Source organism: Choloepus didactylus, chromosome 25 (genome assembly GCF_015220235.1).
Source record: "Choloepus didactylus isolate mChoDid1 chromosome 25, mChoDid1.pri, whole genome shotgun sequence".
Taxonomy (NCBI): domain Eukaryota; kingdom Metazoa; phylum Chordata; class Mammalia; order Pilosa; family Megalonychidae; genus Choloepus; species Choloepus didactylus.
This window is the reverse complement of record NC_051331.1, coordinates 8762631-8789987: the sequence shown is the minus strand read 5'-3', so window position 1 is coordinate 8789987 and position 27357 is coordinate 8762631. Positions and strand designations below refer to the sequence as shown.

At 46.1% G+C, this 27357-nt stretch overlaps 1 protein-coding gene across 3 annotated transcripts; it reads right to left on the bottom strand.

Annotated features, from left to right (window-relative positions):
* On the bottom strand, positions 1 to 27346 carry ZNF333 (zinc finger protein 333). Of its 3 annotated transcripts, XM_037818274.1 has the most exons (11): positions 27087 to 27346; positions 24036 to 24076; positions 23274 to 23397; positions 17683 to 17765; positions 13229 to 13316; positions 10004 to 10087; positions 8227 to 8315; positions 3495 to 3621; positions 2959 to 3054; positions 2304 to 2380; positions 1 to 1790 (listed from the first exon to the last, which is right to left on the bottom strand). In XM_037818274.1, exons 2-11 carry the CDS (start codon positions 24036 to 24038, stop codon positions 696 to 698), a joined length of 1866 nt encoding a protein of 621 aa, XP_037674202.1. In that variant the 5' UTR covers positions 24039 to 24076; positions 27087 to 27346; the 3' UTR covers positions 1 to 695. The 3 variants fall into 3 exon arrangements, with proteins under 3 accessions (XP_037674202.1, XP_037674204.1, XP_037674203.1); XM_037818276.1 differs by lacking the exon at positions 2959 to 3054; XM_037818275.1 differs by lacking the exon at positions 10004 to 10087.
* Positions 27347 to 27357: the final 11 nt, after the last annotated feature.

Below are 27357 nucleotides of genomic sequence, written 5' to 3'. Positions count from 1 at the left end.
GACATCATGTCTTCCACAAAAGCAAGAAGTAGAGTGAGCAAGCCAAATGAAACCATCCCTTTCCAGAGCCATAGTCGGTGACTTCTCATAATTACACTGCCCAGGACTGAGAGGAATGTGGCCTCCCACAGCTGCAAGAAGGGCTGGGAGATAGAGGGTTTTCAATAGTACACAGTATCAACATGAACAAAAAATCCAGTTTCTTTTGTAAGAAAGAAGGGTAAACTTGGGGGAGCAACTAGCAGTATATGCCCCTCTAGACCAAAGAGAAATCTCAACAAGATAACAACTGCATACTCTGCTCACAATGTAATTAAATTAGAAACCAGTAAGAAAAAGGTAACTACAAAAATCCATATTCATGCAGGAAACTTTCCAGAATAATAGAAATATTCTACAATCTTGAATGAGATGTTGATTACATATATGTATACATCTGTCAAACTCATCTAACTGTAACTTAAGATTTATGCATTTCACTGTAAATAATTATACCTCAATAAAAATACACCCATATATTGTTATTAAAAATCTAATTCCAGACAACTCAGGGCTTCAGGAATACATGATCATGGAAATTAAGACAATATTTAGAATTAATGAAAATATTCTATATTAAAGCGTGTGGTGTAGCTAGAAGACTACTAAGAGAAACAATTACAGCCCCAAATGTTTGAATTTTTAAAAACTTGAAATTAACTAGCAAGGGGCCCACCATATGGATGAGACAGTGATAAAGGGAGGCTGCTATTTGCGACATTGGCTCTGCCAGTGTGAATCTTTTTGTGTACAGAAAGTGAAGAGCTATGCCTGAAAGCTTTCTCACACTGATTACATTCATAGGGTCTCCCTGCCGTGTGGGTTCTCACATGTACAGTAAGATGGGAAGACTGGCCAAAGGCTCGCCCACATTCCTGACACACGTAGGGCTTCCTGCCAGTGTGAGTTCTTGCATGCTTCCTAAGGGATGAGGGTTCACCAAAAGCTCGCCCACATTCCTGGCACGCATAGGGCTTCTCTCCAGTGTGAGTTCGCATGTGACTCTTGAGAGTTGAGAGACGACTCAAGACCTGACCACAAGCACCACACTCATAAAGTTTCTCCCCAGTATGTATTCTCTTGTGCACATTAAGATGCGTGCTCGTCCGAAAGGGTTTCCCACACTGATTACATTCGTAAGGTTTCTCTCGAGTGTGAGTTCGCATATGCGTCTTTAGTGACGAGTGTTCCCTGAAGGCTTTCCCACACTGACTACACTCAAAGGGTTTCTCTCCAGTGTGAGTTCTTACATGACTCCTAAGAGATGATGGCTGATTAAAAGCTTTCCCACAATCTTTACATTCATAGGGTTTCTCTCCTGTGTGGTTTCTCTGGTGCAAAATCAGGTTAAAGTTCCTTGTGAAGCTTTTTCCACACTGATTACATTCAAACAGCTTCTCTCCAGTGTGAATTCTCATATGACGCCTGAGATTTGAAGAATACTTGAAGGCTTTCCTACATTCCTGACATTCAAAGCACTTCTCTGTCGTGTGAGTTTTCTCATGCCTAATAAGGTCAGAGCTGTATCTGAAGGACTTTTCACAAGAATTACATGCATAGGTTTTATCCCCACCACGACTTTTCTCAGGCACAACTAGGTGAGCACTTTGGAAGGACTTTCCTCTTGCTCTATACTCACAGGGGTCTTCTCCAATATGAATCCTCTGGTACTGAAGAAGAGATTCAATGCTGTTAAAGGGTTTCCCCAATTCATTACATTTATCGAGTTTTTCTCCAGGTTGAGGTTGCTCCTGTCAGTTAAGGAAAATGTGAAGACCAAATGCTTTATTACATTCACAGATAGTCTCCCCCAAGTAAATTTTGTATATGAAAAACACAAAAACATTTATATATCCTCATAATCATTTTCAGTATATCTGTACTGTTTCTATCCTGAGTTTTCTCAAGCAGAACAAAGTGAATGGGACACTCTGGCACAAGGTTCTATCATTTCATTATTTTCATGGAGCTTCTTACATACAATTTTTCTGAATTGTGTAAAGCTTTAAGTTTTAAATGCTTGATACCTGTGTCACATTTATGAAAATGACTACTTGTGGGAAATCTTTGAAGACATAGTCTTCATCTATGTGTAGTGTTTTCTAGTCCATGACATTCTAGACTCCCTCCCAAGAAGCTACGTTCTCCTGGGGGAACACCACTTCTTCAAGTCCCTCTCATGGTTCTTACGCTGCTTTTCTAACTGACAACAACCCCAGGCTTTTCCTAGTAGAAGAACAAAAATAATCCCTTGTGAATCTTACTCTTTTCATGCCACTGGATGGTATCTCCCCAAAAATATCTTGGTCAGTAATTGACTCTGGGAGTTGAAGTTGAAGTCCTGAAATGAATTAGGGGGGAAAATTCAGAGAACAGAGAAAGGAACTGTGTGATCAAAGTGACCAAAAAGAGAAAGCAAGGCCCTTGAGGATTTTTTTTTTAAAAAACTTACCCTAAATATGGAAAGAAATTGAAAGGGGGAGGAACATATCAGAGAGTAAAGAAAAATGTTAAGGCATCTAGTCATGTAAGGAGTTACAAAACTGTAGAAACAAGAAATGAAAAGGGTAGATAATTTACTAATAAAGAATTCAATGAAGATTAGGGCTGATGTTGAGAAAAACCAGTAGCAAGAATGTACAGTGGGAGGAAATAGATAAAATATATCCATGGAAATGTTAAATGTAATGAGGAAACAGGATAAATCTTTCTTTAAAAACCAGGGTAAAGCATTACAGATAAGAAGGAAAATGAATGAATAAAGACAGCAGAATTTGCTAAGGGAGCTCACACCAAGCAGATCTAATCTTCTCAGTCAATGGCATCGGAAATGTTTGCCTGGTGGACAATTTCCAAACGTAATGCTCCCCTTAAACCAGAGCTTCTATCCTCAGGGTTTCTCATCTGCCTGATGCCCACCTGGAAAGGTTCCTTGGAAGATTCCTCTCTCTGTGGTCCACAGCTCTTCTCTTTGCATCAAATGGGAAAACATACTGCATTTGCATAGTTGATATTCTGCTCACACATAAAGACACAAGCTATGGGAGGTCAGTGCTCTTCTATGAGCTAGAGCCAATGTTCTGAAGTCTTTATGGGGTTCTAGAGGTGGCAGCAGCAAAATGACCATGCCTAAATTCTGATGAACACAGGGAATCTCTTCCTCCAAGGAGATAAAATAAAAGCTCCTTGACTGGGTCCTAGACAACACGGGGGCTCTCCAGTCCCAAAAACCCAGAGCCAAGCTCAAGTATATATTTGAGAACCCAGAAGCTTTTAACCACGGAGAAACAAAGGGCAGTGGCTACAACTTTATTTCCACAGGGAAGTCACTAAGCTGTAAGCTCCATGCAGGAAGGACTCTTCTGCCTCTTCACCTCTCTTTTCACCAAACCAGCATAGTTCCGGAACCTGCAGGAGCTGTGTCAGTGAGCAGACGAGAGCAAGGCCAGCCTTACCCACAGCGGCCAGGTTCCTGTAGTTCTCCAGCATCACGTCTCTGTACAGGCTCCTCTGAGCAGGGTCCAGAAACAGCCACTCTTCCTGGGTGAACACCACAGCCACATCCTCAAAGGTGACTGATCCCTACAACGGCAAACCCATCCTGGTTCACCCCAGGACCACCCCTCGCCAGCTGTCAGAAGAGGACGGTGGGAATTCTGTGTGATGGTAACACAACATTGTAAGTACACTGAACAAAGATGCCTGTGAGTAAGGCTGAAAGAGAAGGGCTAGGGGCATGTATGACACCAGAAGGAAAGACAGACGATAAAGACTGGGACTGTATAAATGAGTGAAACCTAGACTGGTCAATGATGGTGACTTAATGTACTATAAAAATGTTTTTACATGTGGGAGAACAAATGAATGTCAATCTTGCCAGGTGTTGAAAAAGGGACGGTATTTGGGAAAAATATAATCAATGCCAACTGGAGTCTATGGTTAACAGTAACATTGTAATATGCTTCCATTAAATGTAACAAAGGCAATATACCAAAGTCAAATGTCTATGAGAAGGGGATAAAAGGGAGGGGTATGGGATTCTTGGTAGTGGTGTTGTTGTCTGACCTTATTATTGTACTGTATTGCATTCTTTATCTTTTTTATTATTCTTTTTTAATTTTTTTGAAGGAATGAATATGTTCAAGTGCTGACTGTGGCAATGATTGCACAACTATATGATGATACTGTGAACAACTGTATAGTGTGGATGACTATCGTATGTGAATATATCTCTGTAAAATTTCAGGGAAAAAATAAACAGAGGGATACAAGTACTGGAGAAAACATGGATAGAGGGATGTACCTATTCACTGTTAGTGGGAGAAGTAGAATGGTGTAGCCTATCTGGAGGACAGTGTGATGGTTCCAAAAGAAGCTGAGTATGTGAGTGACAAAAGGTCCTGCAACCTCATTATGGGGTGTATTCTTGGAAGATCTGAGAGCAGGGACATGAATGGACATTTGCTCATTGGTGTTTATGGAGGCAGTATTCATGATTTGCAATGGATGGAGGTGACCTAAAGGTACACTGATGAACAGAATGGTGAACTGTGATGTGTGCACACAGTAGAGCATTGAGCAGCTGCAGGAAGGAATGAAACTGCGAGACACACAACTAGGTGAATGGATATTGAGGACAGCATTTTGAGTGAAATGCACCAGAAATAAAAAGACAATTATAACGCCTCACTGACATAGACTAACTATAATGTGTAAACTCTGAGAATTGAATCTTATCAGGGGAATGCTTATGGTAATGGTCCCTAGATTGTAAGTTCTTACAGCAGTCACATCTATTCCTGAGTTGTAACGGTTATATCTAACTTCTGAGATGCTGAGCTGTTTGTGTATAACCTGGTCAGTCTCTGGAACTTTGGGTATCTGAGTGACACCTGAAACTCAGAGCTAGAGCTCAGCAGCTATGAATGTCAGTATTACATCATATGGCAACTGTTAAAAAAGCTGGAAAAGAGTTCAGACTTCAGTTAGAGATATGAATGAAGCAGATCTGGTTAGGACTAAGCAAATCAGGCCAAAGAGTAAAGGACAATACTGACTGTGTTCTAAAACTTCAAATTCTATATGAGACCAAGGGAAGAGATGTTTATTTGGTGCAGGATCTACATTTTCTGTAGCACACTAAAATATTTAACTTGTATGGTCAGTTTAATCAAACACCATAATTACATGGAACTTTGAATAGGAAGTGAGATCTGGTAGGTTTGTACAGGTTAGGGTGAAATCCCGATACATCTCAAAGTAATTTGGGCAGATATGGCCCTCTCTCTCTAACTAAGCCACCTTGGCAGGTGATCTCACTGCCCTCCCCACTACGTGGGACCTGACTCCCAGGGGTGTAAATCTCCCTGGCAACGGGAGATACGACTCCCAGGGATGAACCTGGACCTGGCATCGTGGGATTGAGAACTTCTTGACCAAAAGTGGGGATGCGAAATGAAACAAAATAAAGCTTCAGTGGCTGAGAGATTTCAAATGGAATTGAGCGGTCACTCTGGTGGACATTCTTACACACTATATAGATAACTTTTTAGGTTTTAATGTATTGGAATAGCTAGAAGTAAATACCTGAAACTATCAAACTCCAGCCCAGTAGCCTTGACTCTTGAAGATGACTGTATAACAATGTGGCTTACAAGGGGTGACAGTGAGATTGTGAAAACCTTGTGGGTGGCACTCCCTTTATCCAGTGTATGGATGGATGAGTAGAAAAATGGGGACAACTAAATGAAAAATAGGGTGGGATGTGGGGGATGATTTGAGTGGGTTTTTTTATTTTTATGTTTTATTCTTATTCTGATTCTTTCATGTGTAAGGAAAATGTTCAAAAATAGATTGTGGTAATGAATGCATAACTATACGATGGTACTGTGAACAGCTGATTGTACACCACGGATGACTGTATGGTATGTGAATATATCTCAATAAAACTGAATTTAAAAAAAAAAAGATCCTATAAGACCAACCCATTCAGTTGCCCCACTTTATAGACTCTGGAAGCTGAAGTCCAGAAAGGCCTGTGAATTGCCTGGAGTTACTTAGCAAGCTGGGAGTAGAATTTGGCCTGGATTTATGCCTTCAGGACTCTTTTGAACGCCTAGTAAGGCTCTTCTTTTCAGTTGTTTTTCTCTTTCTGTTCCCCTCTCTTTTCCTTCTTGCTTTCCCTCCACAGAGAGACACATCCAAATATACTTTCTCCCTGATACTCCCTCCCTTTCTGGAGGTTCTATATTATAAGCTGTAAGCTTGCAATGAGGCTTTTCCTTCATTACTCCTTACTTTGGTTTTGGATTTCTTGACTTGGGCCTGGCTTTGTGAGTTGATTCCCATTGGCTGTGCCAGTTTACTCACAGATTCTGATCTGCATTATCCCCCAAATTTGGGGGGATAATGACCTCATCCCCCTAACTTGCCTTGACCCTGAAAACCTGGTCTCAGCTAAGAGAGTTCACTGTTCTTGCTAGTTGATCATGGAATTACTCTGTAGGGACTAATTAGTGGTTCAACAGCTACTCTGTAGAAATGCCTTGATAAACATTTTCCAAAGTAAGATCATAGTCATTGACATAATAGATTTTGTTTCTCTAAATCTTACTGCTGCACTTAAGTTTTCTTATAAAATGTTTAATTCCTATCGGTAGCACTAGAAATAGGACTCTAAAAACTGAAGGAAAAAAAAATGTGTTTACAGGGCCCCCCTGAGTAGCTGGGAGGAAATGCGGAAATGTTGGACTTCCCCATCTGGGTTATTATTAATATTCTCACAAACATTGAGCACTACAAATTTAGTAGGCCGAGCCCTCAGTCTTGGGGCTTTCCCTTAGAAGCTTGTTACTGCAAAGGAGAGGCTAAGCCTACTTATAACTGTGCCTAAGAGTCTCCCCCAGAGAACCTCTCTGTAGCTCAGATATGGCCCCTCCCCTCTCTAAGCCCATGCGACAGGGGAACTCACTGCCCTCCCCACTCTGTGGGACCTGACTCCCAGGGGTGTAAATCTCCCTGGCAATGTGGGTCATGACTCCTGAGAATGAGCCTGGACCCAGCATCATGCAATTGAGAAAATCTTCCTGACCAAAAAGGGGAAGAGAAATGAAACAAAACAAAGTTTCAGTGGGCTGAGCGATTTCCAATGGAGTTGAGAGGTCACTCTGGAGGTTATTCTTATGCACTATGTAGATAACACCTTTTTAGTTTTTAGTATATTGGAATAGCTAGAAGGAAATACTGAAACTGTTGAACTGCAACCCAGTGACCGTAATCTTTAAGATGACTGTGTAACTATGTAGCTTACACAGTGTAATCATGTGATTGTGAAAACCTTGTGGCTCACACTCCATTTACCCAGTGTATGGACAGGTGAGTAGAAAAATGGGGACAAAAACTAAATGAAAAAGAGGGTGGGATGGGGGATGGAATGCTTTAGGTATTCTTTTTTACCTTTATTTTTATTCTTATTTTTATTTTGGGGGAGTAAGGAAAATGTTCAAAATTTGATTGTGGTGATGAGTGCACAACTATGTGATGGTCCTGTGAACAACTGATTGTACACTTTGGATGACTGTATAGTATGAGAAAACAGTTCAATTAAACTGAATTTTACAAAAAAAGGATGACGGGGCCGGCAGGCCTGGGGAAGGAAGTCCCTACACTTAGGATTTCCAAACTGTGTTCTGCGGTCTTCCAGGATCTGTCCCTTGGCTCAGGCCTCAGGACTCCTCTGTCTACTCTTCACTCCCTGAACAACAGCACCAAGAGGTGTGGCTTTAAAAGATCTCTACTTTGGGGGAATAAAACCTTACCCATCAACAACTAGCTATAAAGCCCTTCTAGTGTTATTCCCCTCTAGCTCCAGGGTCCAGCAGACTTGAGTAACTGCAGGCAGAAGAAACATTTGTTTGTTCAATGAAGTCTATGCAGACTCTGAAACAAAGACAGTTTCCACTCCCAATGTTCAGGAGAATAAGGCACAGGGCAACAGCGCAGGGAGGGTCTGAACGAGGGAGTGGGATCATTTCCTGGGCAGCCCCCCACCCACCGCAAAAGGCCAAGAGCCCAGAAATCTGGAGACCCACCTGGGGGTGCCAAGAAGCTCCAGGCCCCCAGAAGGGGACAAGTTCAGCCTGTGGGCCCAGCAATGCCTTTCTGGAGCAAGAAAAATGTCCTCCGTACCTGTGAACAGGTGGTCAGCATCCCAGGAGCCAACTGTTGTTCCTCTGCGCTCTCCTCCTGGAGCCAGGTGGGGGCCTGAGCAGGCAGAGCTAGAGGAGAGGAGGAAAGTTGTGAGAACAGCAGTGTGTGCCTGTCCTGGTGTGCACATGCCCGGACCTGGAGGCCGCCCCACCCCGACCATGAGCAATCACACACACACACAGATGCACACACACAGAGTCACAAATGCTTGCACACAGACTCGTGCAAGCACAAAGCCACATACATACAGACATACAAATGCACCCACAGACACAGGCACACACGTGCACACAGACACACACAGACACTGATTCACACATGCACTCGTGCACGTATGTACATAGACACACACAGAGACACACACACACAGATGCACATGCATGCACACACACACACATTCCTTCCATTCCAAATCCCAGGAGCCACTGTCTCAACTCCACCTGCAGAATCTGAAGCTCTGAAGCATTTGCCCCTCTAGCTGCCCAGCCCCCTTCTCCTGCCCCCACTCTGCAGGGCTGCTGTGGACCTAAGGACTCACCACTAGCAGGGACAGACAAACCACTACCACCTGCAAGACGGCCTGTGTGAAGGAAAGGTCCTCCCCCTCCTGCCTTCAAATCGACAACTTTCCTGCACTCCCACCCCACTCTCCTACCTCTCCTATCACAGACAAGTCATCAGCCCTGATGCCCCCATCTCCCTCCTGACTGGACCTTTCCCATCGGTGTTTAAACTTGAGTACATCCAATCTCTGCCCCCCTCTTTGCCCTCTAGCTTCTATTCTATCTCTGTTTCTTGTTGTACTGGAGTGAATCGTGTCGCCCAAAAAGATATGTTCGAGTCATAACCCTCAGTACCTGTGAACGCGAGCTTATTTAGAAATAGGGTCTTTGTTGATGTAATCAAGCTAAGATAAGGTCACAGTGGAGTAGGATGAACCCTAAATGCAATGACTGGTGTCCTTACATGAAGAGAAGAGGCAAAGATAGGAGGACACGCAAGGGAGAAGGCCACGTGAAGATGGAGGCAGAGCTTGGAGAGATGTGGCCACAAGCCAAGGAGCGCTTGGAGGCTCCAGAAGCTGGCAGAGGCCAGGAAGGAGCCTTCCCTAGAGCTTTCGGAGGCAACACAGCCCTGCCAATACCTTGATTTCAGACTTCCGGCCCCAGGACCATGAGAGTATAAATTACTGCTGTTTTAGGCCCCCTGGTTGGTGGTAATTTGTGACAGTGGCTCCAGGATGCTGACACATGCATCACAGACAAATTCTTCCTAAGAGAACTCAGTCCTCTGTGTGTCCATTTCCTCGCTTCCCAGTCACTTCCCACCACTGCCATTTCAAGGATAACCCCTGGCTTGGAACACCAGTGACTGCCATCATAGCAAGGACTCCAGCTGACGTGTTTGCTCATCCAGTCCCCTCCTTCTTCAAGCCCAGCCTCTCTGGGCTCTGGTGGCCACCTCCCTGCCATCTTCCCAGCCTCCTGTGCAAACGCCTCCTTTGTCGTGCAATGTTGGAGCCCCCTCATCGCAGACCTTCCCTTCTTCTCCTCTCCCTCCATCCTCTCTGTCTTGAGAGTGAGCCTCCCCCATTCTATGGGTGCAAAGCCCCAATACTACCCTGACAAGGCCAAACTCCCCAGGTTGACTCTCACGTCTGAACTGCAGACCCACATATCCAACTGTTATGGGTCAAATTGTGTCCCCAAAAGGTATGTTCGAATCCTAACCCCAGTACCTGCGAATGGGACCTTACTTGGCAAAGAGTCTTTGCAGACAGAACGAGTTAAGATGAGGTCACACTGGATTGGGATGGGCTTTAATCCAGTGACTGATGTCCCTATAAGAAAAGGGAGATTTAGACACAGAGATGAGAATCTACTCTTGGGAGAGAGGCCATGTGAAGATGGAGGCAGAGATTGGAGAGATGCGGCCACAAGCCAAGGAACGCCTGGAGGGACAAGGAAGGATCCTCCCCTAGAGCCCTGGGAGGGAGTGTGGCCCTGCCAATACTTGATTTCAGACTTCTGTCCTCCAGAACAATGACAGAATGAACTTCTGTTGTTTGAAGCCCTCCAGTTTGTGGTACTTTCTTATGACAGCCCCAGGAAAATGAAGATGCCATCAGCTTAAATATCTTCACTTGACTATCTGAGGGTCTGTGAGTGAAACTTTTCCAAAACGAATTCATCACCTTCTTCCCAGAGCCCGCTTGTGATTGTTAGGTTTATGTGTCAACTTGGCCAGGTGATGGTGCCCAGGTGTCTGGTCAAGCAAGCACTGGCCTAACCATTACCGCAAGGACATTTGTGGCTGGTTAATAAACCAGAACGGTGGTGTATTAAATCATCAGTCAATCGAATGCACCTGTGACTGATTATACCAATGAAGGGCGTGTCTTCCGCAATGAGAGAATTCAAGCAGCTGGATTTAATCCAATCAGTTGAAGACTTTCAAGGAAGAGAGAGAGAGGACCTTCGCTTCTTCTTCAGCTAGCCAGTGAAGCGTTCCCCGAGGAGTTCATTAAACACCTTCATCGGAGTTGCAAGCTCGCTGCCTGTCCTATGGAACTTGAACTCATGGATCCCCACAGCTGCATGAGACACTTTCATAAAATCTAGTATTACCGATATCTCTTGTTGAGTCTGTTTCCCTAGAGAACCCTAACTAATGCACCACTCTTCCTCCATCTCAGGAAGTGACATCCCTGCCTCCAGCTGCTCAAAGCAGAAATCTCACCCCTCTCGGGCACTCTAGAGACCCACCCCTTAATTTTAAAAAAAGATGTCTCTACATGGAGTACTTACCCCCAAACCCCCGACCTCCCACTCCAGCCCCCAAAAGGCTACCTCCTACATCCCCCTTTTCTTTTTGTTTCCACTAAAACATCACTCCTTCCCGCTATCCAGAATCTCTTCTTTTCTCTAGAAGGACCCTCCCCCCTTCTTCACAGCCCTCACCTATTCATAGTCACATGTTTGGGTGTTTATTTTCTGTTGCCCTCACCAGACTGTAAGGTTTGTAAGAACAAGCCTGTGCTTTTCCTTCCGTCACCCCTCATGCCATGCAGGTACATAAACACTCCACGTCGCCTGGTAGATGAACGAATGCTTGAGACACCAGACTATCTCAACTCTTCCCCCACTGTGTAGAAAAGAGTTAACAGTAGCAGACTGACTTCTGAAACTGCTCTCCTTACAGAGCCCGGCTTGCAAGTCGGCCTTGGCTGGCATCTGGGAACATGGAATTTGTTAGGGTTCGCACCATTCCCTAAATGATCAGAGGGGCTCACTGTGTCCACACTGTGCAATGAGGTTTACGCTGAACGCCAGCTTTCTTCGGGGAGTCAGGAATTTTGGTGTGTGCCAGGCAGAGGGTGTCTACATGACCAGCCCCGGATAAAAAACCCCTAAGCCCCGAGTCTCTAATGGGCTTCCTTGGTTGAATCAGGACTAGTTGCTGGAGGAATTTGGCATGTCCTGTGTGACTCCACTGGGGAGAGGATTCTAGAAGCTTGCACCTGGTTTCCTCCAAACCTTGTCCCAGATGCCTTACCCCTTTGCTGATCATGTTTCGTATCCTTTCGCTATAATAAATAGTAGCTGTGCACGTGACTAAATGCTAAGTCCCGTGAGTCCTAGTGAATCATCGAAACTTGGGGTGGTCCTGGGGACCCCCGACACAGCTATACCACACTCACCCCCCAAGACCGTTCCATTCCTAACTGCCTCCACCCACCACTCAAACCCCCCAAGACCCATCCTCCCTCCACTCAGGCGCTGGAGGTTCTGTTAAAATCACAGCTGCGATGGGCCGCTCACCTCAGTGCCCCACCCGCTTCCCAGGGGGCTTAGAATACCGGCCAAGTTCTTTTCCCTGCCCTTCCAGGCTCTGAGTGAACTGGAGCGACTCCTCTCAAACCAGCTCAAGCTGCCGTCCCCTCTCCTCTGCTTCCACCACCCAGGCCTGCCACGGGTCCCTGGGTACACGGGGCCCTCTGCTCCCCAGGGGATTTCACAGAAGCTCCTCCTGGGCCTGAAGTCCACTCTCCAGACCTTCTCCCAACAGCCCAACCCTTTGCCAAGCAAAAGAGTATCATATTAATGTATTATGGTCTAAGCCAGTGCTTCTGCGGGGACGTTCAGCAATATCTGTAGATGTTTTTGGCTGTCACGACTTGGGGGCTGGGGAGTGCTCCTGGCATCAAGTGGGTGGAGGCCTGGGGGGCTGCTCAGCATCCCACAGTGACCGGGACGGCCCCCACGGCAGAGAATAATCCGGCAACAATGCCAGTAGCACGGAGGCTGAGAAACCCGGCTCTAAGCTCCAGTATCTGGTCTTTTCCAGAGCTCTCCCCTGCACCCAAGATGAAGTCCTGGTATTACATACTTCCATTGCATCTGGGTCTTCATTTAAAATTCTGACCACACAGCCAGACTGTGAGCTCCACGGGGAAGGGGGCTGTGTTTTATTTGCAATTATTTCCCAGTATTGATCTCAGCATCCGGTGACAGTCACACTCCCTTCAGAAGTAACCAGGCTGAGCTCACCCTGGAAGGTTTACCGAGACATGGAGGAGCAGCACCTAATTTAAATCTAAGAATTGCCCCGTCAATATAATACAGATTACAAACACAAGGTCAGATGGTACTTTTAACAAAGTTCATTCTTCCTTCGAAAGCAAGTTTTAAGGAAGCAAAGCCTTGCAAAATTAAAACTGAAATGTTATTTGTCCTCAATTATTTCCCCCTTTCATAGAAGTGGCCTTTTTAACCACTATTTATTAAACATAATGCCACTTGCAGAAAACTCAACTGTCATTTTCAGCAGCGTTGTAATGAAACCCGTTCTTCCCTGTAATTTCCCGTTTCGGATCTTTGCGGGGATTTATTTTCAGGGTTTCCGCAGGGCTGGTTTGAAGGAAACACACAACACCCCGGTGCGCGAACCTCAGGAAGCCTCCCCGCTCGCGGTCACTCACCCGGACTCCCCGACGGCCCCGGGACGCGGCGGCCCCGCGCGCGCAGGGGGAGCGCAGCCCTCCGGATCCGCCCGTGCGCCGTCGGGCCCTGGGCAGAGTCACAGAGGTCGCGGGTTAGCGCCAGAGCCGGTGGGATTCAGCGCCCCCCACTGCTCACCCCCGTGCGTCTGCGGGGTGCGTCCCGCTACCGGGAACAAGCCTGATGAAAGAGAAAGGCCCTGTTCGCCTTGAGATTTATCTCATTCTCACATAAAGCAAGCTAACCCCTGGGACAGACTCGCAACTCCAAAGTGGGGGGTGGGGGGTGCAGGGTACCCGGGGAAGGGGAGGCATCGCTGGGCAGGCTGGGTGGGGAGACGCCCCCCGGGAGCCCGTCAGGAGCCGTTCTGGGGTCCAGGAGAGATCCAATGGCGGCTGTGGGCAGCAACCAGGGGTGCGGGGGGTTTGGAGGTCAGGTCAGCAGGACTTGCTGGTGGGTGGAGGTGGGAGGGAAATGCAGCCAGACAGGAACGCGGGATGGACCCAGTGGCCCAGGGCGGGGAGTGGTCTCTGGGTCCACAGGCCTGGGGGCTGCACACAGCTACCTCCGAGGTTCACACGCCTTGGGGGGTGGCAGGGGCTGGGTGTCCAGCCTCAACAGGTGCTGAATGAAAGGAGGCTGCCCACGGGGTCCGGGTCAGTCCCAGGGAGTTCTCATTCCCTCCAGGGACGATGCTTGGGTGGAGCTGACCCTGAGACCTAGCTGGGGAGAGAAGCTCTTGCAAAGGGGGCTTCCCTGTGTACCCCCAAAACTCAAGTGACTGCGTTGAGGCTGGCTGGCCCTCTCCAGTGGATAGCATGCCCCTGTGCCCTATCACAAGCCTCATCTGCATCTTCAGGTGCAGCCCTGGTAGGAGCTGAGCTGGGCAGAGGAGAGGCCAAGACTGCGCAGGGCCAAGAGGCCCTCAGCCTGGGGCACTGTGCTGAGAAGTGGAGGTGTCAAGGTCTGGTGACTCCCACCCCGTGTGCCCCTCCCCAGGCGGGTGCCAGCCTTCAATGAGGGTCTCCATGGACAGGTCACTCTGGAGATGCAGAGACAGGCCTGACCCCTCTCAGGTCATGGGTCACCTGGCTGAAGTTTAGCTTGAGCCCCCAGAGATGCTGCAAGGTGTTCTACTGCAGAAAAAGCCCTTTGCTGAACTGTCTCCTGAAAAGATAAGCTGACATCCTAACCCCAGCGGCCTTCTTTGGAAATGGGGTCTTGGCAGAGGGAATCAGGTAACATGAGGTCATGCTGGAGTAGGGCAGGCCCTTAATCCAATACGACTGGTGCCTTTGTAAGACGGGGAGAAGACGGGAAGACAGAGGAGGCACGTCTGCAGGCTGCCTGATACTATTACAGAATGAGGCAGGATATAAATGAATGAATAAGCCATTTGTTGGACCAAAAAATAAAAGACAGAGGCAGGGATTCAGTGCTAAATCCACAAGCCACCAAACTCCGAGGACGGGCAGCCACCACCAGAAGCTGGGAGAACCTGGGAAGTACCCTCCCCTCCAGGATTCAGAAGGGAAGGCCGCTGACACCTTGATTTGGACTTCTGGTCTCCAGAATGGTGAGACGATAGACTTCTGCTGTCTGAAGGCCCCCAGTTTGCGGTGCTTTGTTACAGCAGCCCTAGGATGCCAAGACACCCTTGTTTCTGAGCACGAACATTTTCATCACTATGATTCTGACACAGAGAACGTTCCTTGACTTGTGTCGGCCACTGAATTTCTGTATTTGTTCCACAGATAGGTACTGAGCACTGTTAGTTGTGCTGAGCAAGGCTGTGGGCACAGGGGATCCGGCGGAGGCCGAGAGAGGCCAGACCCGGCCTCCAGGAGCTGGGTGTCAGGGAGGAGAGGCGGGCCATCGGAAGAATGGAGCTGGGGGTCACCACTCCTCCGCCTCCTGGGGGCTATCTGAAGAGCAGCTCCCCGCCCCTTCCCCACCAGCCTCTCTCCTGGCCTTGCTGGCCATGGAAGGTGAGCCACAAGGCCCACATCTGTCCCCTGCCCCCAGACCCTTTCCCATGTGACAGGGTGACCTGAAGCCCTCAAAGCAGCCACACGGGGGAAAGTGACTGCAGCAAGGCCCAGTGAGGCCTTGGCCCCGTCCCGGGAGGGCTGGCTGGGGGTCAGCGCCACCAACCAAGCAGCAGGTTGTCTGATCCCCATCCAGTTGAAAGACCAGACAAAAGGACAAAGGCAGGGAAATGTCCGGAAAGCTGGCCACTGTCTACAGCAATCAGCCCAGGGAGCCAAACCACAATAATCCCTGCAACAATCAATCCAAAACAGCCAGGGGTGATCGATAACTGACAGCCTGCCTGATTTTTGCCCTTGCTTCCAGCTTAGGACAATCAGAGGAAGCCAAACATGGTCCCCAACCAATCACACAGGATGCCAGATTTCCAAATAGCCAGCTCCAGCTTCTCCAGGCCAACCCCCTCCCAGCAGGGCACAGCGGAAGATTCCCTTTTTTCCATGTAAAGCTTTCCCACTCCCTGGCCTGCCTTGGGGTCTCTGCCAGACTCAAGTGATGGTGGCTAACTCCCTGGCTACAGTAAGCTCTAAATAATAGCGTTTGCTTGATTCTCACTTGGGTGGTCTTTGTTTATCCACATAGTTTTCCAGGCAGGCAGTAAAACCTGGTGAGCAACAGTGTTGGTCTCTGGAGTCAGGCCTGGATTCAACTCCCAGCCCCAAATCCGGGCCCTCCCACTTAGGGGCTGTCCGTCTTTAGAGATGAGCTGTTTGACTTCCCGAAGCACGTGTCCACCAGTGGGCCTCCTGTACCCACTTCCCGTTTCCTGGGGCTCTGACTCAGCAGAAGCCCCCTCTTCTCTCACACTCGGTGGTCTGACAGGCGACTGCCAGGCTGGCCTTGGAGTTCTGTGGCAGGTGCTGGGACCCCGTACCGAGAGGAAAGAACCCACAGACAATGGAGAAGACTCGTGGCCCTCGTGGACTCATATGCCTTCCTCACCCACTAGGTCCATCCGCCGATGGAGATACGGGGGCACCAGAGGCACCATCATCCTGCACTTACCCGTTTACTCCTGCACTCAACCAGCATTAACTGAAGGCCCATGTGACGATGCACAGAACACCCTATGAAGGGGTGACAGCAGCAAACTAATGGGGTGCCTGCAAATAACAGGTTGGAAGGGGACCCTACAATTGAGGTCTCCGAGAATGTGTTTCCCACACACCCCTTCCCAAGCAGCTACTGGAGGACACACAATTCTGAAACAAGAGTGTAAACCAGGAAGAGGAGGATCTGGGGGAAAGCAGGGGCGTCAGGCGCCCCAGGGTCTGTCATAGACCGTGCTCTACTGTCCACATGAGGCTGTGGAGAGCTGAGGATCCCCCGAGCTCCAGAAGCTTCCCCGGCAAAGGAAAACGGAGCAGGGCTCTCTACCATCCAGGCTGCCCACCCCGCCCACTGGGTTGGGGCCCCTGACACTGTCACCACTGATCTATGGCGTTGAGGGAAGGGTACAGACTGAAGGAGCTCAGCAATATCACTAGAATGGACAGACAGGCCCAGCTCGGGGCCAGGCCGAGCTCTGGGCCTCCCATGAGCCAAACCCTGAACCTAACTTTCACCAACCCTCAAGCCTGGGAACCCAAACTTTGCAAACTCCTGTCGTTTGGCGAGGACGGTACTCAGGGCCAAAGGGGACGGAGAGTCAGAGGGGGTTCACTCTGCCTCTCTCTTGTGCACGGTAATGTGTGAGCCAGTTCACAAACTGCTCCACGCTGATGACATTCAAGGGATTTTTCCTGCATTGGGTTCTCAACTTGTCTCCCAAGAGGGAGGGCTCCTGGACAAACTTCCCCACAGTCTTCAAAATCAACGTGGGCTTCTCTTGTTTGAGCTTTTTGTGTAGTTCCAGGTTGAAGTTCCTCTGGAAGTCCTTCCCACTGAGATTAAGTTCACCAGGTGTCCCCTCTTCAGCGGAGGGTGCTCTTGCTAAGGGCTGAGCGATGACAAACAGCGACCCACGCCTGGGACAGCCACAGGGCTGCTTCCTTCCGGCAGAAGCACGGTTTTGGCATTTCCAGAGATATCTGGTGTCTTGGAAATTCGGGTTCCTTAGGCCTTCTCATACCCCTATCGCTGGGATTCTCCAACACACAGCATTTTTCTGAGAATTGTTTAGGAGTAAATTAGATTTCAACCACTCAAAGTACATCTGATTCATATCTATGGAACTGTTTACCTGTTGGGAACTCTCACGGAAGAAAGAAGTCTTGAGAGCCTGTCAGGATCCGCCCGAGCCGACCGCCATCGGCTCTGCTCAGACACTGCTTCCCCTTGAGGAAACAGACTGGCTCACGTGTCTCCCAGGTGGCGTATTTACAACTCACGTTCTCCTCAACTTCTCCTATGACAGGGAATCAAAGGCAAACCCTGTCAATCTTACCATTTGCGTATCGATAGATGATTTTTCTTCCAAAACACCCTGCAAAGGAGTGGACTCTTTGGGTTTCAGGTGTGACTGCCAGTCTAAAAGGAATTAAAAGAAAAGAAATTTAATTTGCCTCAGAAAGAACTGGTGGTATGAACCCCCCACCTCACCACCCACCCCCGTGACACACACAAAAAATGTAGTTTTTTTTTTTTTTTTTTTTTTTTTTTTTTTTAAATCATCATTTTATTGAGATATATTCACATACCACGCAGTCATACAAAACAAATTGTACTTTCGATTGTTTACAGTACCATTACATAGTTGTACATTCATCACCTAAATCAATCCCTGACACCTTCATTAGCACACACACAAAAATAACAAGAATAATAATTAGAGTGAAAAAGAGCAATTGAAGTAAAAAAGAACACTGGGTACCTTTGTCTGTCTGTTTCCCTCCCCTACTTTTCTACACATCCATCCATAAACTAGACAAAGTGGTGTTTGGTCCTTATGGCTTTCCCAATCCCATTGTCACCCCTCATAAGCTACATTTTTATACAACTGTCTTCGAGATTCATGGGTTCTGGGTTGTAGTTTGATAGTTTCAGGTATCCACCACCAGCTACCCCAATTCTTTGGAACCTAAAAAGGGTTGTCTAAAGTGTGCATAAGAGTGCCCACCAGAGTGACCTCTCGGCTCCTTTTGGAATCTCTCTGCCACTGAAGCTTATTTCATTTCCTTTCACATCCCCCTTTTGGTCAAGAAGATGTTCTCCGTCCCACGGTGCCAGGTCTACATTCCTCCCTGGGAGTCATATTCCACGTTGCCAGGGAGATTCACTTCCCTGGGTGTCTGATCCCACGTAGGGGGGAGGGCAGTGATTTCACCTTTCAAGTTGGCTTAGCCAGAGAGAGAGGGCCACATCTGAGCAACAAAGAGGCACTCAGGAGGAGACTCTTAGGCACAAATACAGGGAGGCCTAGCCTCTCCTTTGCAGCAACTGTCTTCCCAAGGGTAAAACTTATGGTAGAGGGCTCAACCCATCAAACCACCAGTCCCCTATGTCTGTGGTCATGTTAGCAACCATGGAGGTGGGGTAGGCGAATACCCCTGCATTCTCCACAGGCTCCTCAAGGGGGCAATAAATCTTTTTTTTTTTTTTTTTTCCCCTTTTTTTTTTTTTTTCTTTTTTTTTTTTTTTTTTTAACTTTCCCTTCTTTTTTCAAATCACCTGTATGAAAAAAAAAAGTTAAAAAGAAAACAAACATACAATAAAAGAGCATTTCAAAGAGACCATAGCAAGGGAGTAAGAAAAAGACAACTAACCTAAGATAACTGCTTAACTTCCAACATGTTCCTACTTTACCCCAAGAAAGTTACATAATATAGCAACATTTCAGTGAACTTGTTCCTACTACAACCATCAGAAATTAACAGACCATAGTCATTTCTGGGCATCCCCAGAACGTTAAATAGCTTATCTGTTCTTCCTGGATTATTGTTCCCCCTTCCTTAATTGCTCTCTACTGCTAGTTCCCCTACATTCTACATTATAAAACATTTGTTTTACATTTTTCAAAGTTCACATTAGTGGTAGCATATAATATTTCTCTTTTTGTGCCTGGCTTATTTCGCTCAGCATTATGTCTTCAAGGTTCATCCATGTTGTCATATGTTTCACCAGATCGTTCCTTCTTACTGCCGCGTAGTATTCCATCGTGTGTATATACCACATTTTATTTATCCACTCATCTGTTGAAGGACATTTGGGTTGTTTCCATCTCTTGGCAATTGTGAATAATGCTGCTATGAACATTGGCGTGCAGATATCTGTTCGTGTCACTGCTTTCCGATCTTCCGGGTATATACCGAGGAGTGCAATCGCTGGATCGAATGGTAGCTCTATATCTAGTTTTCTAAGGAACTGCCAGACTGACTTCCAGAGTGGCTGAACCATTATACAGTCCCACCAACAATGAATAAGAGTTCCAATTTCTCCACATCCCCTCCAGCATTTGTAGTTTCCTGTTTGTTTAATGGCAGCCATTCTAACCGGTGTTAGATGGTATCTCATTGTGGTCTTAATTTGCATCTCTCTAATAGCTAGTGAAGCTGAACATTTTTTCATGTGTTTCTTGGTCATTTGTATTTCCTCTTCAGAGAACTGTCTTTTCATATCTTTTGCCCATTTTATAATTGGGCTGTCTGTACTATTGTCATTGAGTTGTAGGATTTCTTTGTATATGCAAGATATCAGTCTTTTGTCAGATACATGGTTTCCAAAAATTTTTTCCCATTGAGTTGGCTGCCTCTTTACCTTTTTGAGAAATTCCTTTGAGGTGCAGAAACTTCTAAGCTTGAGGAGTTCCCATTTATCTATTTTCTCTTTTGTTGCTTGTGCTTTGGGTGTAAAGTCTAGGAAGTGGCCTCCTAATACAAGGTCTTGAAGATGTTTTCCTACATTATCTTCTAGGAGTTTTATGGTACTTTCTTTTATATTGAGATCTTTGGTCCATTTTGAGTTAATTTTTGTGTAGGGGGTGAGGTAGGGGTCCTCTTTCATTCTTTTGGATATGGATATCCAACTCTCCCAGCCCCATTTGTTGAAAAGACCATTATGGCTCAGTTCGGTGACTTTGGGGGCCTTATCAAAGATCAGTCGGCCATAGATCTGAGGGTCTATCTCTGAATTCTCAATTCGATTCCATTGATCTATATGTCTATCTTTGTGCCAGTACCATGCTGTCTTGGCAACTGTGGCTTTATAATAAGCTTCAAAGTCAGGGAGTGTAAGTCCTCCCACTTCGTTTTTCTTTTTTAGAGTGTCTTTAGCAATTCGAGGCATCTTCCCTTTCCAAATAAATTTGATAACTAGCTTTTCCAAGTCTGCAAAGTAGGTTGTTGGAATTTTGATTGGGATTGCATTGAATCTGTAGATGAGTTTGGGTAGAATTGACATCTTAATGACATTTAGCCTTCCTATCCATGAACATGGAATATTTTTCCATCTTTTAAGGTCCCCTTCTATTTCTTTTAGTAGAGTTATGTAGTTTTCTTTGTATAGGTCTTTTACATCTTTGGTTAAGTTGATTCCTAGGTACTTGATTTTTTTAGTTGCTATTGAAAATGGTATCTTTTTCTTGAGTGTCTCTTCAGTTTGTTCATTTCTAGCATATAGAAACATTACTGACTTATGTGCATTAATCTTGTATCCCGCTACTTTGCTAAATTTGTTTATTAGCTCTAGTAGGTGTATCGTTGATTTCTCAGGGTTTTCTAGATATAAGATCATATCATCTGCAAACAATGACAGTTTTACTTCTTCTTTTCCAATTTGGATGCCTTTTATTTCTTTGTCTTGCCGGATTGCCCTGGCTAGCACTTCCAGCACAATGTTGAATAACAGTGGTGACAGCGGGCATCCTTGTCTTGTTCCTGATCTTAGAGGGAAGGCTTTCAGTCTCTCACCATTGAGTACTATGCTGGCTGTGGGTTTTTCATATATGCTCTTTATCATGTTGAGGAAGTTTCCTTCAATTCCTACCTTTTGAAGTGTTTTTATCAAAAAGGGATGTTGGATTTTGTCAAATGCTTTTTCAGCATCTATTGAGATGATCAATTGATTTTTCCCTTTTGAGTTTTTAATGTGTTGTAATACATTGATTGTTTTTCTGATGTTGAACCATCCTTGCATGCCTGGAATGAACCCCACTTGGTCATGGTGTATGATTTTTTTAATGTGTCTTTGGATTCGATTTGCAAGTATTTTGTTGAGGATTTTTGCATTTATATTCATTAGGGAGATTTAAAAAATCTCTTTGCATCTATATTTAAAAAATCTCTTTGCATCTATATTCATTAGGGAGATTTAGGTTATGTTGTATACATGTTACCACAATAAAAAATGTTCAACTATTTGTATATCTAGTGACCCCAAACTTTGGAAGAGACTAAAAGGGAAAAAGGCATTAATGAGCAAAGCCAGATTCCAAGGAGTTTCACTGTGTGCAGAATTTGGCAGTGAGGAATAAGGGGGGACTGAGACGCACAGACCCAAGATTCTATGAGGATTTAGACTGATCTTCACACAAAAGGGAGGAATATCAGGAAAACAAGTAAGAAGCAATTAGACAAAGAAATGTTAAATTTAAAGAACTGGACAATAACAAGTGGTGAGGATGTGGAAAAACTGGAATCTTCAAACACTGCTGGTGGGAAGGCAAAACCGTGCAGACACGTTGGAAAACACTTTGGCACTTCCTCAAAAACTTAAGCATAAAATAACCCAAGACCCTGCAATTCCACTCCTAAGTATGTAACTGAAACTAGGTATGTAACTGAAAATAGGTGGTCAAACAAAAACTTTTTCACCAATGTTCACAGCAGCAGTCTTCATAATAGTCAAAAAGTGGCAACAACCCAAATGTCCATCAACAGACGAATGGACAAACACGACGTGGGTTTGTACATTCAGTGAAATATTATTCAGCTGTGAAAAGGAATGAAGTTCTGACACGTTACAATACAGACCTTGAAAATATAATGCTGAGTGAAAGAAGGCAGACACCAAAGGTCACTTACTGTATGGTTCTAAATATGAAATATTCAAAATGGTTAAATTCATGGATACTGAACACAGATCTGTGGTGCTTTTTTGGGGGGGGATAGAGTGACTGCTAAAAAGTATAGGGTTGGTTTTGGGGGTGAGGATAACATTCTGGAATTAAGTAGTGCTAATGACTGCACAAGTCTGTGAATGCACTAACTGTCAATGAATTGTACACTCTAAAAGGGTGGATTTTGTTGTATGTGATTTATATGACAATAGAGAAAAAAAAAAGGAGGAAGTGGACCAGATCTTTTTTCTAAGACCAAAGGAAAGTATAAGATGAGGGCTGGAAAGTGAAAAAAGAGGGGAAGTTAAAGAAACCTGAGAAATCTCACTCCAAAGAGCCTTTGCTCTCCCTTAGACAAAAAGGCCCTCTAGAAAATTCTCCGCCTGACATTTCCCAATGCTGTGCCACCTAAGACCAGGCAGGTCACAAGCTCAGCTGTCTACCTGGCACTCACCTACACCTGCAGCGTGAACAAGCTGCCCTCAGCTCTCCTCTTGGCCCCAACTGGCAGGCCAGACTGGGTGTGCATGGTGGGGTCCCTGTTCATGGGGAGAGACGTGGGCATCCCGGGGGGAGGAGGGGTGCAGAGGGCAGCAAACCCTTTCCCAGCCCCAGCACCAACACGGGCTTCAGGATTCTGAGGGTGAGCAAGTGCAACATTAGGGGGCAGCAAAATGATCCCACCCAATTTCTAGCCAAGTTGGTAAAGCTCTTTCACAGGAACTCAAACCACAAACACCCTCCTCTCTGTCCCAGGGGACTGAGGTTCTCTAAGCCCAGAAGCCCAGGGCCAGGCTCAGAGGAGATACCCACAGATTCTTACTAAGGAGAGAACGCAGTCAACGTGACAGGAAGCCAGTGGGGGGCTCTTCACCACAGTAACCCCTGACACCTCACCCCTGCCCCACAGAGCTCCTGGGACACAGCAGGCGCTTCCAGAGCACTTGGCACCTGCACGGGGGGAGGGAGGATGCCACGCTTACCCCCGGAGGCCAGGGTCCTGCAGTTTTTCAGGATCGCGAATCTGCAGAGGTTCCGACACGCTCCGTCCAGCAACGCCCACTCCTGGGTGAGCCCTGCAGCCACGTTCTGGAGGGTAACTGATTCCTAAAACAGCACACACGCTACGGTTCAGCCAGGACCTTCCCAGGACCTTCCCACGGCACGCGGGCTGACTGGTTATCACTAGGGAAGTTCAGACAAGGAGCTCTCTCTATACCCGGGGGTGAGCAAGCCCGGCCCTTGTAAATAATTTTATTGGTACACAAAGGCAGAGTTGAGTCATTGCGAAAGGGGCTGTATGGCCCGCCCCCAAAAACCATGTTGCAGACCTAAGCCCGGATCCTGTGAATGTGGACAGATTTGTAAACAGGGTCCTTGGAGATGTGTTTAGTTAAGACGAGGCCACAATGAACTAGGGTGGACCCTAATCAAACATGACCAGTGTCCTTATAAGGAGAGGAAATTTGGACCCAGAGAGACGCCACACGACAGAGGCAGAGATTGAGGGATGCCACCACAAGCCAAGGAAAGCCAGAGACTGCCGGCCCCCTGCCCAAAGCTAGGGGAGAGGCAGGGAACAGAGCTTCCCCTTTAAGAGGAGGCACAGCCCTGCTAACACCTTGATTTCAGACTTCTGGCCTCCGAACAATGAGAAAATAAATTTCTGTTGTTCAAGCCAATTAGTCTGTGGTCCTGGCCAACTAAGACGCCCAGCCATCCTGCATCCCCCCCAACCCACTCACCATGATGCCAGTGCCAGGGTTTAGAGGTTCAGAGGTCCTTCCTGCAGTAAAAGAGAAATTGAGGTAAAAGAAGAGGTGAGAAAACATTGGGGACTGACAGCTTGATATCCTGAGCCCTCTGTCTTGGGGCTTGCCCCTATGAAGCTTGTTACTGCAATGGAGAGACTAAACCTGCTTATAATTTGCTTAAGAGTCTCCCCCTGAGTGCCTCTTTGTTGCTCAGATGTGGTCTCTCTCTCTCTCTCTCTCCCCCCACCCCAACTAAGCCACCTCGGCAGGTGAACTCACTGCCCTTCCCCCTATGTGGGACCTGACTCCCAGGGGTGTAAATCTCCCTAGCAACGCAGGATATGACTCCCGGGGATGAATCTGGACCCGGCATCGTGGGATTGAGAACATCTTCTTGACCAAAAGAGGGATGCGAAATGAAACGAAATAAAGCTTCAGTGGCTGAGAGATTTCAAATGGAGTTGAGAAGTCACTCTGGTGGACATTCTTACACACTATGTAGATAACACTTTTTAGGTTTTAATGTATTGGAATAGCTAGAAGTAAATACCTGAAACTACCAAACTCCAACCCAATAGCCTTGACTCTTGCAATTGTATAACAATGTAGATTACAAGGGGTGATTGTGAAAACCTTGTGGATCACACTCCCCTTATCTAGCGTATGGATGGATGAGTAGAAAAATGGGGATAAAAACTAAATGAAAAATAGAATGGGATGGGGGGATGACTTGGATGTTCTTTTTTACTTCTTTTTTTTTTTCTTATTCTGATTCTTTCCGGTGTAAGGAAAATGTTCAAAAATAGATTTGGGTGATGAATCACAATTATATGATGGTCCTGTGAACAGCTGATTGTACACCATGGATGACTGTATGGTATGTGAATACATCTCAATAAAACTGAATTTAAAAAAAAAAAAAGAAGAAGGGGTGAGGATGGAAGCAGAGCATTAAACAGAAATTTGGCCCAGGTAATTCCATTTCTGTGGGCCTCCAGCAAGACCAGACAAGCTAAAAATCTCTACATGGGATTTATTTCAATAAGCAGTATATTGCGTCCCAAGCCATCTTCTGGACCACAGCTCTAGGTAATTTCTACCCAGCTCCTCCCACCTAATTAAAAGATCCTCCTCCTCTCATATTTACTCAAAATACTTCCAATACATTCTACTTTCCTTTGCTGCCTTTTATCAAGTTATAATTTTACATTCATTTGTTTAGGTGTTTCTGCCTCTATCTCCCCAACTAGGATGTAAATGCTTTGAGGACAGATCTGTGTCCACTTCTTTAAGAACTCCATACCCAGACACCAGCACAGTGCTTGGTGTGTACTAAATACATATCAGGGGTAGGCAAAAATTTTCTGTAAAGAGCCAGGTAGTAAATATTTTAGGTTTTGCTATGGCCTCTGTGGCAACCACTTTTACTCTGAAGTTATGGCACCAAAGCAGCCATCAACAACATATTAACAAATGTGCTTGAATAAAACTTTATTTCTAGAAACTGGCATTGGGCCAACTCCTGCTCTGTATAATGTGGTAGACGGAATACATCAATCACAAAATTCTATCAATTCTACCTCATACGCATGTTAAGTAAAATAAAATGGCAACCTGGATTGGGCATTGTAAGGAGAAGAACCCTCTCAGAGAAGGGCTATTCCAGAGGATAAAAATAATTAACCTGCAAGATTTTCCAAGAAAACAGAATACACCCTACAGGGTTGCTGATAAGCAACACCTGATTATAAAACTAGTCCTCTAGAGACAGCTTATCAGAAAGCCCAAACATTCCACTCTAATCAATGTATATCTGCTCCCCACTTTGTAAACCCTACTATGTAAAATGGAAACTTAAAGTCAACCAACCAGAACATTTCCTCAGTTGCTCCCACATTTGCCCTACATGAGCTTCCCCTTTCCCCTCCCTCTACTTTCTGAACAGAATGCTGCCCAATGCGTGAATCGCTCAATAAAGCTGTGTGATCCTAAACTGCACAATTCACGCATTGAATAATTCAATATGGCTAGCCTCCTTAGGCTAGCTATATGCACACACACAGAAGAACAGTGCACCACAAAAATTAAATATAAGAACAACTTAAAATACCTAACATACAACATAAATCACAACACTAAATTTCACGTATCTTTAAGAAATTCTAAAAAGGCAAAGCAGAGCAAGTATTCTTTTTGGAAACAAACACCTCACTCACAAAACTGAATTCTGATGTTTACTTTTCTCCAGAATTAATTTTATCCTCATTTCTCCGTTTAAAAAAGAAAACCCTTAACATAAAACCACCCCATTTATGGTCAACTCCATTTCAATTTTCAGTACTAACATAAGCGCATGTTGTCTTTTTCCGGGAGTCCCTTACATTTTGAAGCTTTATGAGGATTTACAGGCTTGTGGTAACAACTGGAACTGACTTTAAAAAAAGAAAATCTTTTTTTTCCCTTGGTAGTAAAACTTGTGACTATATATACATAAGTGAGAAATAGCTTTTCCTTAGATACCCTCACCTCACAGTAAAAGAAAAGGGGGCAGGGGGGACAGGGATGCTCATGGCCAAAGCAGAAGTCACAAATTAAAAGCTCTCTTAAAAGAGAGAAAGAGAAAGGAAAAAAGAAAAGAAAAAGAAAAACTAAGCTAAGGAACTGCAAGCTGTCAGTCCTCAAATCCATCCCCTGAGAGAGGGCACATTCCATTTTTTAAACTCATTTAACAAGTCACTCAAAATCAGTTTGCACATATAGACCCAGTCCCAACTTTCCAGTTGCAAAACTAGGTAATACTAAATCTTGCATGACATAAAAGGTGGATGTACTAATAGAAAAGATTATCTTGCAAAAGGGAAGTAGGTTAGTGCCGTCTTAGGGCACTATCCCTACAAACATCCACAGATCGGGGAAGACTGGTGAGGACTGAGCTGCAAGGATGCATTTCTACCTGGGTTTAAAAAAAAAGCCCCAAAGTCCCCGAGGACGCCTGGAGGAACCCATTTATATTCAGTGATCCACCTGATCGACGGGACACACCTGGACAGTACTTCCGTGATCTCTCTTTGTTGGGGATGACGGTCCCGTCTGCCAGGACGCGGGGTACCCGGGGCGAGGGAAGGGCGGGGGCCACCAGCCTGCGAGGCGCGAGCTGTGCGGGCGCCGCCCCGGGACCCCCGAGGGGAGGAAGCGCCCGGGCCGGGCGGCGATCCCTGGAGGGGCCGGGCAGCACCTGCAGACCCGCCGGGGACACTCCCACCGCCGCGGGCGCCGCAGCCTCCCACAGCCGCCGCCGCCGCCGCCCGTGCCG